The sequence below is a fragment of the Narcine bancroftii genome, chromosome 1 (assembly GCF_036971445.1).
Source record: "Narcine bancroftii isolate sNarBan1 chromosome 1, sNarBan1.hap1, whole genome shotgun sequence".
In the NCBI taxonomy this organism is placed as follows: Eukaryota; Metazoa; Chordata; class Chondrichthyes; order Torpediniformes; family Narcinidae; genus Narcine; species Narcine bancroftii.
Genome location: NC_091469.1, coordinates 340,770,454 through 340,785,224, shown reverse-complemented (window position 1 = coordinate 340,785,224; position 14,771 = coordinate 340,770,454). Strand labels below are relative to the sequence as shown.

Genomic DNA, 14,771 nt, shown 5'->3' with positions numbered 1-14,771 from the left:
TCTTTTCCTTGAAAGATATCAGTGAACTTGATTATTTTCCCCTGATGATAGATTTTAATGCAGAATTTATTAATTAATTTAAAATAATTGGTTAATTCTAAACTAAATACAGTAAAACCAGCAAAAAAATTGTGAAAAATAAATAGGTAAAAAGTATGGAGTTTAAAATTGGCACCGCGCTTGTGGTAAGTTCGCCAATCGCACAACATGGAATCTGAAGCAACCGGCAAACTTACTTAACCGGCATCTACCAATCCCCAAAGATGAGAGATATCGTGGGTTTTATTGTAGTTTTTAAGGATCAAGGCAGAATAAATGCTACAATTACCAACGTAGAAGATATACAGGCTCCATGGGTAATGGATGACCTGATTTAAGGAAATCCAACCTTTTTATAAATTTTCGCCAGCATTTTAAAATAATTTTTCAATAATAATATAATAAAAGCAATAATAAAACATTTCATGCCATTCATTAAATGATTAGAAACAGTGTAAACACTGGCTAAATTCAGAGTAGTGTAAGGTTGATTATTCAATTAAATGAAATTATTTCAAATGTATGTCGAGCAATTTAACATGGATTACTGTAGAAAAAGAGCATAGAACATTGAACAGTACAGCACAGGAACAGGCCCTTCGGCCCATATATTTGTGTTCAACATGATGCCCAGTTCATGTTAAACCTTGGCTGCTTGCACAGGATCTACAGTAGAAGCTCTAAAATCTGGACTGCTCAGGGATTGGGTTGGTACGGATTCTCGGGTAGTACTTTAAAGTTCAAATTTAAGGAGGAATAAAGAAGAGATGAATGGGTACATTTTGATAGTTTATTAATTAGCAAATACAGCATGCCTCCTTTATCAAAATGAGCAGTTTTAAAGAAAAAATACAGTCAACAAGTGTGGTCACTTGTTGCCACTGAACACCTATGGTGCTTATATATGCACACCAGCACATAAAAGCCCACTAAATTTAAAAAGTTTGAGAGTCTGATTTTCTTCAGCATTTCTGTGTTTTGACTACAATCACAGCATCTACAGACTTTAAAGTTTCACTTCCAGATCCTACATATCAATGCTTTTAAGAGTCCTGCCATTGATCATATATGTTCCCCTTATATTTGACATTCCAAAGTTCAATGCCTCATACTTGTCTGGATTAAACTTCATCCGCCATTTCTCTGCCCATATCTATAGCTGATAAATCAATATTTTGTTGCATTCTTTGATAACCCTCTACACCAGAGGTTTTTAAACTGTACCCCAAACTCACATTCCACCTTAAGCAATCCCTTACTAATCACAGGGCACTTATGACAAAGAGATTACTTAAAATGGTATGTGAGTTTAAGGCGGCAGTTTGAAAACCATTGCTTTACACTGTCCATAACTCCACTTACCTGTGTCATTTGCTAACTTACTTACCCAGCCACCTATTTTTTCATCGAGGTCATTTATATACATCACAAACAACAGTGGTCCCAACTCTGACCCCTGTGGAACATCTAGCCAGAATAGCAACCTTCCATTGCTATACCCTTTCTTCTTTGATCCAGCCAATTCCATATCCAAACCATAAATTCACTGTAGATACTTATGGATCAATCTACTATTAGGGACTTGTCAAATGGCTTTATTAACATCCATGCAGAGAAAAATCACTGCCCTACCCTCATCAACCACTTTGGTCACATCTTTAAACACTCTATCAAATTGGGAAGAGATGAGTTGCCACGTTCTCTGTTCCTAATTTGACCACGATTTTCTAGAAGTGCATAAATCCTATTCTTGATTATCCTCTCCATTAGTTTTCCTACCACTAATGTGAGCCTATTCAGCCTGTTATCCCTATTTCCATTATTGAACAAAGGTACATCATTAACTACTCTATAGTCCTCTGGGATCTTGCCTATTGCTAGTGAGAACATAAAGATCTTTAGTAAGGACGCAGCAATCTCCTAACCTATCTTGGATACATTCCATTAGGCCCAGGCACTAATCCAGTTTAATGCTCCTCAAAAGACCCACCTCCCTCTTGATCTTAAATTGCCCCAACACATTAACATTTTTCACATTTAGCTCCTTATCACAATCCTCCATATCCTTCTCTTTGGTAAATACTTATGCAAAGTATTCATTTATACCTTGCACACTTCCCCTCTGACTCCAAACATAAATTTGGTCACATTACAGAGAAAGTAGCTAGGAATGGACATTTCCTCAGAATGTAACCCGGGACTGCCTGTTTTGGATATGTTCAGTGGGTTAACTGGTATACATAGAGAGAGAACGAAACCAAGCACATAGCATTTTCTGCTTTCATTTCAGATTTTTTGGTGCCAACAGTATTTTACTTTAACTGCATGTCATGCTGCTCCTTTTTCCTGTCCTGTTTTGCTTGGAATTCACAAATATTAAGGAAAAGGAGAGAATATTTATTATTCTCCTTCCCTACCCGAACTCATTTCCACAACTACAGATAATATATAATGCAACAACAATCATAAACTATAGCAAGCAATATCACATTGAAAGTGTTGGTCTTCCTCTTAATCTTCAAGCTGAACCCCATCGTGCTTGATTGCATGTTTTTTTTTAATTTCAATGATTAAAGAGGAATTGAAATGAGTGTTGTGAGATATGTATTGTTTTAAAACTCAGCAAAGCAACAAGTTCCCATTAAATATTTTTGCAGCAATGTTTTATCTGTGGCATCTTTGTGTCAGAAGTTATGCATAATTCTGCCTGACCACATTTCTGACAAAATCTGATGTAGGGAGGAATAGATGTTACTCTCATTTTGATTTTTATCTCTGTGTAGAAGAACTACTATGCAGTAACTGCTGCAAACCGATTGAAGAAACTCAGTGATTCTGGGGCTTTGGGGCCTGTTGAAGTATGAGCTGCCTTTGACTGGATCTACTGCACCTTTTCTTTTCAGTGAGGACACCACCCATTAGATTGGCCTCAAAACTTCTTGAACCATCTTTGTTCATCCTTCCAGTAGAACATAATAGAGTTTAAATTTAAATTGGGTAAAAAAAATAGTGATTCATATGGATGTTACTTCTAATTATTTAACCTTCTACCGAGAGTGGTTATTTCTTAAAGCTCGTTACTTATGTTAAATTTGCTACCTTTTTTGTGCAATTAAGCTTTTATTTGTTAACGATATGTATTTATCATTTCAAAGCATCCAAGATTATACACAGGGGATAAATGTTCTTTTCCAGTGTTAGATTTCATATCCTTTACAGGGAGTGAAATTGTGAATTAAATTAGTTAATTAAGGTTTCTAAATGTTGTTGTATTAATCCTCTACAGAACTGGGAAAAAAAAACATGAAGCAGACAAAATGTCAGAGAAACTTAAAAATTCTCTCTACAGAGGTTGAACTGGTTGTGTGGCCTCAGCCTGCTTTTGAGCCTTGTAGTACTAGTGTACTGCCACCCTCTTGTGGCATCTCCCTAGTTTTCACATTTGCTACTTTATAGCTACACTGACTGGATATTTTTACAGATGCCTGGATTCTCAATCTCATCGCCAGATTGCTAAATCGAGCATCGTGACTTAGTATTTAATGCTTTACTCTTACTTGTTTCCTTTATTTTTTTACTCTGGCCTGAACCAACAATGACATTGTAACAAGTTGCCAAATTTCCAGTGCAACTCTCAAGAGGAACATCCCTGAGGCACCATTGATTTTCCACATTGTTTAGGCCTGTTACCCACCAATATTTAAAACTTTGATTCTCAAAGTGAGCACCAACTTAAGGCAGGCAAATGCAACAATGGAGAAGGTGATTGACTCAGCCTTTTCTCACCACCAGTCAAAGTTCAGACTCTGTGTGTCAGAATCTAGCAGTGTGAAAAACTGATATTGCGTTCTGCCAACAGCCCACTCCACAATACCTCACCTCTCCTAACCTTATGCCAGTCAAACAAAAGCAAGAGATATAACAAAGCCACACTAGCTTTATCCTCTAAAGTTTTTATGATACTGGAATTCCAAACAAACCAAATTGTTTGCACTCCAACCATTCTGGATTTCAAATTTAGGTGTAGTTCTCTGCCCATTTGCAATTGATGGATGAAAAATTATGTTATTTTATCCCAACAAAAAGAGGAGCAGTTCATTTGATACCGCTGTCAATTGTAGCTGAACATAATTAGAATTTTGTAGGGAATGGGTTGGGACAGGGTACTAGAGCAGTGACCCTTACTCCCACTTACCCTCCATGAGTAAGTGTAAATTTGCATTATTGCAATTTCACTGCTGTTGATGTTGGTCAGATACATGGCCAAAAACTACTCATTACTCTAAATGTGGTTCTCAACCTTCCCCTCCCACTCACATCCCACCTTAATCTGGCACAAAAACTTTTTTTTCTAGTTTTATGCAAGGGTTCACGTGGTGTGATGTAACAGGCGAAGATGAAAATTAAGTGAATGGAGTGGGGTTAGACAGGTGAGAGTTGTGTGCCAAACCCATACTTCCCTCCTCTGGGACCTGCTGGGATATTTTAAATTTAGACATACAGCACAGTAACAGGCCATTACGGTCCATGCGCCCATGCCGCCAAATTTACACCCATTCACCTAAAGCCCCCAGTATGTTTCGAATAGTAAAACGAAACAGGAGCACCCACGAAAACCCATCCAGACATGGGGACACACCCACCCCCACCCAAATGTGCTGTGGCCCCAGGAGGCAGTACAGCCCTTCTTCCCCTGTTGACAATGGCTGGTATGGAGCTCAAAGCTAAACCTAAAGAGAAAAGCTGAAAGTTCAAGGAATTACCAATAAATTTGAACAAAATGAGATTTGAAAGCATTTTTTAATTTAATTTTTTGAGATATGGGTGAGGTTGGTAAGGCCAAAATTTAATGTTGATCACAATTTGCTCTTAAACTGAATGCCTTTCTAGCTTATTTCAGAGGACATTTCAGAGTCAACCACATTGGTGGAACTGGAGTTAAATGTGCAGCAGATCGGGTACGTTTGGTTGATCTCTCCTGAAGACCATTAATGAACCAGATGTGTTTAATTGAAGAATACAAGCACAATGCATAACACTGTAAAACCATTGAAGCCTGTGGCATATTTTTAAAAATTAGATCTTGCAATTCATTGTATTTTATAGTGGATAATTCTTGGACAATCTAGCAATCAAAAATGTAGTATGATCATATTTCTGACAGGCTATTTTAAATGCAATGCACAGCTATGTAACATTTGCAACTGGTAACAACAGTTTAAATACTTTCCTTCACAAGGCATTTATTTTTTTCTCAAAAATTACAGTTCCTGTATCATATTTTGTTTCTAATTTAAACAGAAATAAGCAAATTAAGTTGTTACAATGTTTTCAAAGCTACTGTAACATGATACATTGTTAGTAAAGAGCAATTGGCTTGAAATATAATATTTTGACGTCCACTTTAATCTGTGTTTTCGCTGAGGATTATCTGATTATTTTAACTCTTGTAAGGCCTGTTGAACGTGTAGTCATTAATGCAGTTGTTCACATATTATCAGCTTCAATTTTCACATTTGCAATCTTCTTGATACCCTGATAATCAAGTTAATATTTAGCTCTTTAAGTGCTGAACTATTTGGCAAAATTCATTTAAATTGTGATCACGAAGCTTTTAAATATATTTATTTTGTACAAGAAACCATGATGTGTGCATTGTACAACCTGTGTAAAAGTGACTGTTGAAGCTTAAGAAAAATAGCTGCATAGATTAGATTCACAGTGGCTGTTCACAATGTGAATCACAGTGTACAATTATAGAACATGCTAATAGAGACACAGAAAAAAGACTGAAAGTGAACTCTATCATGGAAACGAGTTTACTAAATTTGTTCATTTGATACAATATAGATTTTTGACCATAGAATTTACTTTAATGCTCTGACTTTAATGTGTTTTGGGAAACTAAACCAGAAATAGTGAAAATGTTTGATTCTGTTGACGATGACACAATTAAATAGTGAAATCTATATTGACATGATGTCTAAGGAGTTGAAAAAGCTGAGGATAAGAATTTTACATTTATGTCATTTATCTTCTTTCAATTCAACTGGAGAAAATATGCTGAAGCAAAACCTAAGTATCGCATTTCATAATATGCATTATCTTTTCTCAAAATATGTTTTAAATAAGCTCGCCAGAATTGAGAAACCAGAGTATTCTCTTTACCATCCCCGAAGTCCTGATTGTCAATAGATATCTGTCAACTATCTGGTGTAACATGTCACATTGGAAGTGAAGTCTAGTCATGCTGCCTTTTGACATAGTTGAAGTACTGGTAGTGTTTAAATATTGGCAGTACTGACTGTGCAATTATGTTAGGATGTACTGGTGATGGATTTCATGACTTTTAAAAGTCACTTCAACATTGACCCTCATCGTAACATGCCCTTTATGTCTTCATGCAAAATGGAATTTGAAAATGTACTCATTTCAGAACTATGTGAGATTCTATTTTTGTGAATGGGCCAAGCTTCTTACAGATGTATAATTCCTCTAAATAAAACCCCGAATGTTAATATATAGAACAGAGTTTTAAAAAAAGTTTCCTGATGATTAATTGTGACAAAATTCTGCAATGAATTAGAGAGGTTTTCACTCCAAATCATGATTTTGATTTCAGTCAGAGAGATAAAGATCACAGTCTCGCATATTTCAGAGAGGAATGGCATAGTTGCAGAATTTGAATCTTGAAGATTCCCACAATAGGAAAATAAGAACCTGAGCTACTGGGTGAACTTTTTGCTGCCTTTCTGCCACCAGAGGCCAGCAGTGTAGCTCCTCATATGAAAAATAAGATTTCTGGGCCTGACTTTCAACTTTTCTGTCAGGTGGGAACAATTTGGAAATCAGAGGGCTGAAAGTTACATCCCCCTTTCCTGATCTCTGTTCTCCTGCCAGAATTCTCTTTTGTGGCTTCTTCATGGTGACTTCTGTGCCAGAACCTACTTGTAATGTGGGGATTGGGGTATTTATGGACAGATGCAGCATGGTCTGTCTATGACCTCACCAGCAATTCTTACAGGGATGACTGCAGGTCTACCTAAAACCGGGAAAACTGCTTTTTTCTTGTAAATCTTTCACACACTGTAGACTGCCAATGAACCTATCTTGGTGATTGCTTTTTCTCCTTTAACACAGAGAATTTTATATCATTCTCTTTTACAATGTTTAACTTTTTCTCCTACCGCCAATCTTCACCATCAATGTCCTTTGAATCTCTCTCCCCCACCTGCACCTATTATGCCTTGTAATCCATGATCTGTCTGTGCCTGGCATCTTGGGGCTCACCAGTATAATGCAGGTACCTGTGGAGAAATTGGCTCAATCTGTTACCCAGGGCTCTGGACAGGTTGGTTTATTGTCATACTCACTCCTCCTCTTCACCTACAGCCAAAAGAGTACAGAAGGTGAGAAAGAGAAACATTAGTCTCCTTTCTTCTGACTTTCTTAGGCTGGTACACATTTTACTAGAGAAAATGGGTATGAAAGGCTGTTGGGAAAATGAGATTGTGGTAGAAGGTTGGACCTGATATTTTTAAGTGGTGAATTACGTTTGAGTCATCCCATGGATTGTTCCAGCCTGCATACCTTATGTTCATAAAAGAGCTAGCCACCAGTCTTCCTTATCTGAATCAGAAACTGGGAAGTGCATCAGTAACTCTAGGAGCATCTGATCATTACTTGACATTTCATCAGAGATTAAACCAATCATCATGAGGCTCCAAATATGGGTCATTCTGCCAGGGCATGGTTTCTGTCTTGCCATGTATGGCTCTTTTCCATTTTGTCTCACCAGCAAGAATGCTGATTCATATTAAAGTACTGTGAATTGCAGCAAACATACACTGGAAAAATTCAATTGCTAATTTTCTCAATATAAAGACTTTAGCTCCTTGCTTTGTGGCTCCAACTCTTTTTGCAGCCATGGTATATAACATTGGGAGCCTTTATTGAGAGTTCAGTAAAACTGGAGTCTTTGGAGAATTCTGTGGAATTTATTTCATCGTATTATATGAAACATTTTTAGAGGCTCAAGCTATGAATTTGCACTTCAGCTCCCATCCACCTGGCGAACATGGCACCAGTTTGCAGCAACACTTCTAAAAGTCAGGTCATTATGTGTACAACTTGGTTTTTAAAAAAAAGCAGCCTGGCTCCAAGCCACATGGACTCTGCAGAGCTGGAGAGTACAGTGCACTTCTGTTCAGGGTTGAGGAGATTTTCCATGAATTTCTTACTGCTTCTCTGAAGTTTAACACACGCAGGAATAGACAGGAAGCAGGTTGTGAAGCATAAACCAATCCATTTTACAAAAATATTGCTTTTTTTTTCAATATATTACTTAAAGAACCTAAAAAGTGATAAATAAATCAAACACTGGCATACAGATGGGGAAGATTCCTGTTTTGAGAGAACAGATGGCAAAAAATGTGGCTAGACTTTATTTTCAGTAATGATATTGATACTAAATTTAGTTTATAGCATGAGATCATCGCATCATTGAATGCTCCATCACTGTTTTAAGCACATTTTGACTCTGATTTTGTAATGCCTTTCAGGGCCATTTTAAGGTGCCAGAATGGGTATAAACAGGCCTATAATGTCTTCAAAATGGTATTGAACCTAGCACACTGCCAGTCAAGTAGTGTGTTGCTGCTACTTTCACAATGGGTTCTTGCTGGGTGGTTGATCCTGCTGGTTTGAATCAAATACGGAGCCTGCTCATACATACATCAGAGTTGTCCAGCAAGGCTTGCTTCACTGATGCCTATTTTAGGATGGAATTCCAGCAGAATCTAGTAAAAGTATTGTGGACAAATGCATTCCAGCCTTCCAAGATCAAGGATCTTACACTTTACTTGAAGTAAGATGAACCATCTTAAGGCTGCCTAACATAGCATTAGTTTGGATAGTGAGCTGCCCCTGGAGTTACAACAGATGCAGGTCCCCTTTTCAAAGTAGGATCTTTGAATCAGAATTGTCACGAACTTTGTTGTTTTGTGGCAGCTTTGTAATGCAAATATTGCTATAAATTTACATTTAAAAGTAAGTTAGGGCAAAAATAAGTAAAAGTGAGATAGAGTCTGTGGTTCGTTGTCCATTCTGAAATCTGATAGCAGAGGGGTAGAAGCTGTCCTTGTGCCACTGAATGGTCGTCTTCAGGCTCCTGTATCACTTTCCCGATGGTAGCAGTCTGAAGAGAGTGTGGCTTGGGTGGTGAGGGTCCTTGAGGATAGACGCTACTTTCTTAAGACTCTTGTAAATGTCCTCAATGGAGCCTATGATGGTGGTGGCCGAATTCACAACACACTGTAGTAGTTTTTTTCTTGTCCTGTACTTTGGCACCTCCATACCAGATAGTGATGAAACCAGTCAGAATGTTCTCCATCGTACACTGTAGAAAGTTGCAAGAGTATTTGGTGACATACCAATTCTCCTCAAACTCTTCACAAGCCTTTTTCATGCTTTCATTGACGTGGAGGCTCCAGGACAGATGCTCAGAGATGCTGGTGCCCAAGAACTTGAAGTTCTTAACCCTTTCCATTGCTGATTTCCTTGATGAGGACTGGCTTGTGTTCTCCTGAATTCCCCTTCCTGAAGTCAACAATCAGCTCCTTGGTTTTGCTCACATTGAGCAGCAACCTGTTCCTGTTGGGAAACACAATGAAGCTGTGCAAATTTCAAATCCAATTTGTGTTAATCGCATTGGCAGTGGCCAGGAAGTGCATTGCGGTGACTTGGAAGTCTGATTCTAGTCTTAGTATCAAACGATGGAATATGGAAATGCAGAGCTACATTCCCCTGAAGAAGGTAACATAATTTGAGAAACAAATATGACACTTTTCGAAGGATTTGGCAGCCGTACATGGGCCACGTAGGCATATGGCAGTGATTGATTCCCCCATTCCCTGCCGCGTTGTCCTCTTCCTTGCACTAATCCCAATCAAGGAAAGTCAGGAATATACATCGGCCCATCGATCGCCCATCGAACAGCGACAATCCCTGTTTCCAAATTATTATCTATTACCCTGGTGTAAAGTTTTCTTTTGTTGGTTGAAATTTGAATGAGCTGTCCTGTGTTAGATGTTGGGCAGGGAGGTGAGGGGGGAGGGGGAATCTGGAAAAGATGCGATCTTGTGTATGCAGTCAATAATGAGAATGGAGTGTACGTAAATTTGAATACGAGCTACCAGGATGGCACTAACAATGTATATGGCTGTACTAACTTGTGTGAAAATATAAGTAAAATATTTTTAAAAATGCTTCCTCATTGCCATCTGTGATTCTGGCGATGACCGTGGACTGTGACGTCATTGTTAAATTTGTAGATGGCATTGGAATGGTGCCTAGTCATCCAATTGTGGGTGTAGAGAATGTAGAGCAGTGGGCCAGTGCTGATTGTCAATAAGGAGGAGACATTGTTGCTGATTCGTAGTGATTGTGGTCGTCCGATGAGGATGTCAAGGATCCAGTTGCAGAAGAGGATGAAAAACCAGGTTTTGGAGCTTTCTGACCAGCATTGAGGGTATAAAGGTGTTGAAAGCTGAGCTGTAGTCGTCCGATGTACGTGTTGCTGTAATCCTGGTGATCTAGAGCTGAGTGGAGAACCAGTGAGATTGCATCTGCTGTGAAGCGATTGCGGCTGCAGGCAAATTGCAGAGGATTCAGATCTTTACTTGGGTGCAAGTTAATTCTGGACATGACCAACCTCTCAAAGCATTTCATCACAGAAGATATGAGTACTACTGGACAATAGTCATCAAGGCAGCTCTCCCTGCTCTTCCTGGGTACCGGAATGATCGATGTTGTTTTGAAGCCAAAATCCAGGTAAAAAAAGGATCTGGCTGCTTCATTAACAGAAAAAAAAATTGCATTTATATTGTCCTTCTCATAACTTCAAACCTACCCAAAGTAAGTCACTGTTATCATTTGTGTTCTGAAGTTGATTTGAACATGGCAAGTTTCCACAAAACAAAATCACCATGATGATTTGCTTCTTAATAATGTTACCAGAGTACTGATAATTTGGCCCAGTTCACTATTTCACATAGCTATTTTTTCAAAACAGTGACATAAAATCTCTTGCATCAATTTGTGAGACAGAAAGAGTCTCTCATCTTTGCTAGATTTTCAATTTGAGTGAGATCTTCTTAACTCCAAAGACAATGCGCTACCACCTAACCAACTTGAGTACAAGAGAGGTTGGACAAATTGGGATTGATTTATCTGGAGGGTCTGAGGCTGAAGAGCAACTTTATAGAAGTATACAACATTATGGGAGGCACAGAAAGGGGAGATAGAGTATTTTTTTTCCCCTCCAGTGTAGAGAGTCAATATATTTAAGGCGAGAGGGAGAAAATTTAAAGGAGATGTGAGTGGTAAGTTTTTTTTACACAACGACTAACAACTCCTGGGGGAGATGTCAGAAGCATTTAGAGAGACACATGAACAGACAGGAATAGAGGGTTATGGACCATGTGCAGACAGATGGGATTAGTTTATTTTGCCATTATGATTGGGGGAGATATAGTGGGTCAGAGGTTTTGTTTCTGCATTGTACTGTTCAATGTTTTATATTGGTTCTTAAGGATTCAGAAACTCTTTTAGTTTTCTCTGATTTGACACCAGCTTTGCTTTGCACAAGTACCTTCTCTCTATGTAGGCACCTTTAAAGATATAAATGTATTTGGGCACAGGAGCCTCTCCAAACATGACCTTGCAGAATCCATGCAAGAGCTGAGTACATCCTTCCAAATGAGTTGTAATATTTGCCCAGCAGAGTCAACAATTGAATTTTGTTTCCCATCACCATTAAGAAATCAAAACAATGGTCATTGTAGTTTACTGTAGTAGAAGTCCGAACATCCGGACTGCTCGGGGATTGGGTCAGTCCAGATTTTCATATTTTCTGAATTCTTGGGCAGTACTTTTAAAATTCAAATTTAAGGAGTAATAAAGAGATAAACAGATAAATTGTGATAGTTTATTCATCAGCGAATACAGCATGAATTATTTATCAAAACGAGCAGTTTTTTAAAAATGCTGCTGTGCATCTGTGATGCTTATGCATTCACGCACACAAAAGGCCGCTAAATTTAAAGAAGTTTCAGAATTTTCAATGAGTCTGGATTCATGGGTGGTCTAGATTTCTGGCATCTGGAATTTTGAACTTTGACTGTATGTGGTTTATCTGCCCCAGCCCCTCTCTCTACACCCCTTTTCTCTACCCCTCCTACCCCCCTCTCTCTATCCTTTCCCTATCTCTCTCCCTCCTCCCCTCTCTCTCCTTCATTCTCTCTCTTTCCTCCCCCTCTCTCAGACTTGCATTACAAGGATAGTCTGCAGTTCTAAAATCCTATTCAGCCTGCTGAGTCAGTGCTGCCATCAAGCACCCATTTACTCTATATTTACACTAGATCTATTTCATTATCTCACATTTCCTTTAGATTCTACCATGCACCCTACACACTGGCTAAATAATCTGCAAATGCACACATTTCTGGGATGAGGGAGCAACCCAAGGGAGCTCAAAGAAATCCAGACAGACCATGCAAACTCCACACTGACAGTGCTGAGGTCAGGATTGAACTTTGTACATCTCTAATAGACTCCCTCCTGTATACTCCTTTTTATTTATATACCTAATAAACTTGCATAAGTTTAACTTGCTCATTATTCATTGCAATTTTTAAATTTAAAAATTTTTTTTAAACACTACTTTCACAAGCACATAGCTCATTTTACAGCCAGGTCAATTGTACTTTACTCACCCACACATTTACACTCTGCCCTGATTTATTGCTGGTCATCATCTTAATATCCACAGATACGAAGTACATTCATGTCCCTTGGTGTACATCCTCCATCATACCATCTTCCCTGAAAATTAAAATTAAAAAAAATACTACAGATACTGGAAATCTGAAGTAGAATAATTAAATACTCAGCAGGTCAGGCAATATTTGTGCAAATAGAAAAAAAAAATTAAACATTTAGATCCAAAACCTCTTATTGAAACTGAAAAAGAGAAAAAAAACAGTTAGTTTATGTAGCAGATAAGGTAAAATAAAGAGAGCTTATCTGATAGATGAGACCAGATGGCTTAATGTGGCAGATAGGTAGCAATTCAAATCAGATTAAACTTTGTGCAATGTGTTGTTCATGATAAGGCTGTGGGACAAATATTGCTATTATTTTCCTGCTATCATTTTAGTTTGATTTTTCTTTTGTACAGTCGTGTCCCTCATGTCCCACATCCTCAAACAAACATTATTCAAAAAAAGCTTAATCTGATTTGAACTGCTGCTTGACTGCTACATAACTATCATATTAATTTACGGGGGGCAGTCAATCAGAAATATTCCCTCTCTTCCACCCACCCCTTCCTGCCTTATCTACAATGGAAAATTAAATGGTTTTTTCTCTCTTCCCAAGTTTTGACAAAGAGTTCCAGACCTGAAATATATTTCCTTTCCACATGTCCAGTCTGATCTGCTGAGTGTTTCCAATTATTTATCTCCTTCCCATTGCACAGCACACCTTTTAAACAAAACCCATTACATCGACACCTATTATACTCCCACTGGTTGTATAATCCACATTCAACACATCATACCCAATATACAAACTCCATTATACACTGGAGACACACAGGAAATTACAGATGCTGGTTCTGAAGCCAAACACAATCTGATGTAGTAATTCAAGCAGCATCAATGAATGAAGTCTTAGTAAAGGGTTTCAGCCTGAAATATCGACCTTTCTTTTTCACCCATTGATGCTGCTTGACCCACTGACATTCTCTAATAGATTGTATTTGGCTCTGTTACTTACATCGTTAGCCACACATCTTGGCAGTCACTCACTCATTAAAGGTCAACTCATTATAGACACAAATCATTGTATATCATTTTACACCTGCTCATCATACACATAGGTTCTTTTAAATCTACACATATCACCACACTCTTCTCAAGCCAGCATGAAACACTCCATGCCAGTATAGCTTAACAACTCCTGCTGGCCAACAATGCACACTGTATGTTATGCTGCTCTAGTCCATATTATGTACACAGCCCCATCTTGTATATTCTCAGGATCATCTTGCCTGATATCAATCAACCTGTTATCAATTAACCTGTTAATACATACATGAGTATATATTTGCTTTGGCAAATACTAGAGCGCATCGGATGTCCCCCAAAGTTCCTCAACATGATTATCCAACTGCACGAAAACCAACAAGGTCGGGTCAGATACAGCAATGAGCTCTCTGAACCCTTCTCCATTAACAATGGCGTGAAGCAAGGCTGTGTTCTCGCACCAACCCTCTTTTCAATCTTCTTCAGCATGATGCTGAACCAAGCCATGAAAGACCCCAACAATGAAGACGCTGTTTACATCCGGTACCGCACGGATGGCAGTCTCTTCGATCTGAGGCGCCTGCAAGCTCACACCAAGACACAAGAGCAACTTGTCCGTGAACTACTCTTTGCAGATGATGCCGCTTTAGTTGCCCATTCAGAGCCAGCTCTTCAGCGCTTGACGTCCTGCTTTGCGGAAACTGCCAAAATGTTTGGCCTGGAAGTCAGCCTGAAGAAAACTGAGGTCCTCCATCAGCCAGCTCCCCACCATGACTACCAGCCCCCCCACATCTCCATCGGGCACACAAAACTCAAAACGGTCAACCAGTTTACCTATCTCGGCTGCACCATTTCATCAGATGCAAG

General features: G+C 38.6%; 1 protein-coding gene across 7 annotated transcripts in view; it reads left to right on the top strand.

The window, feature by feature from the left end:
* The window catches only part of mylk4b (myosin light chain kinase family, member 4b), a 215,784-nt gene extending 211,494 nt beyond the window's left edge, over nucleotides 1-4,290 (top strand). For 6 of the 7 annotated variants that reach the window (XM_069909893.1, XM_069909885.1, XM_069909875.1 and 3 more), the window contains one exon: nucleotides 2,823-4,290. In XM_069909893.1, coding sequence (XP_069765994.1) covers nucleotides 2,823-2,903 — 81 coding nt within the window. In that variant the 3' untranslated portion in view covers nucleotides 2,904-4,290. The remainder of the gene's footprint in view (nucleotides 1-2,822) is intronic. The other variant, XM_069909860.1, reaches the window with a different exon arrangement.
* The last annotated feature ends 10,481 nt before the right edge of the window (nucleotides 4,291-14,771 follow it).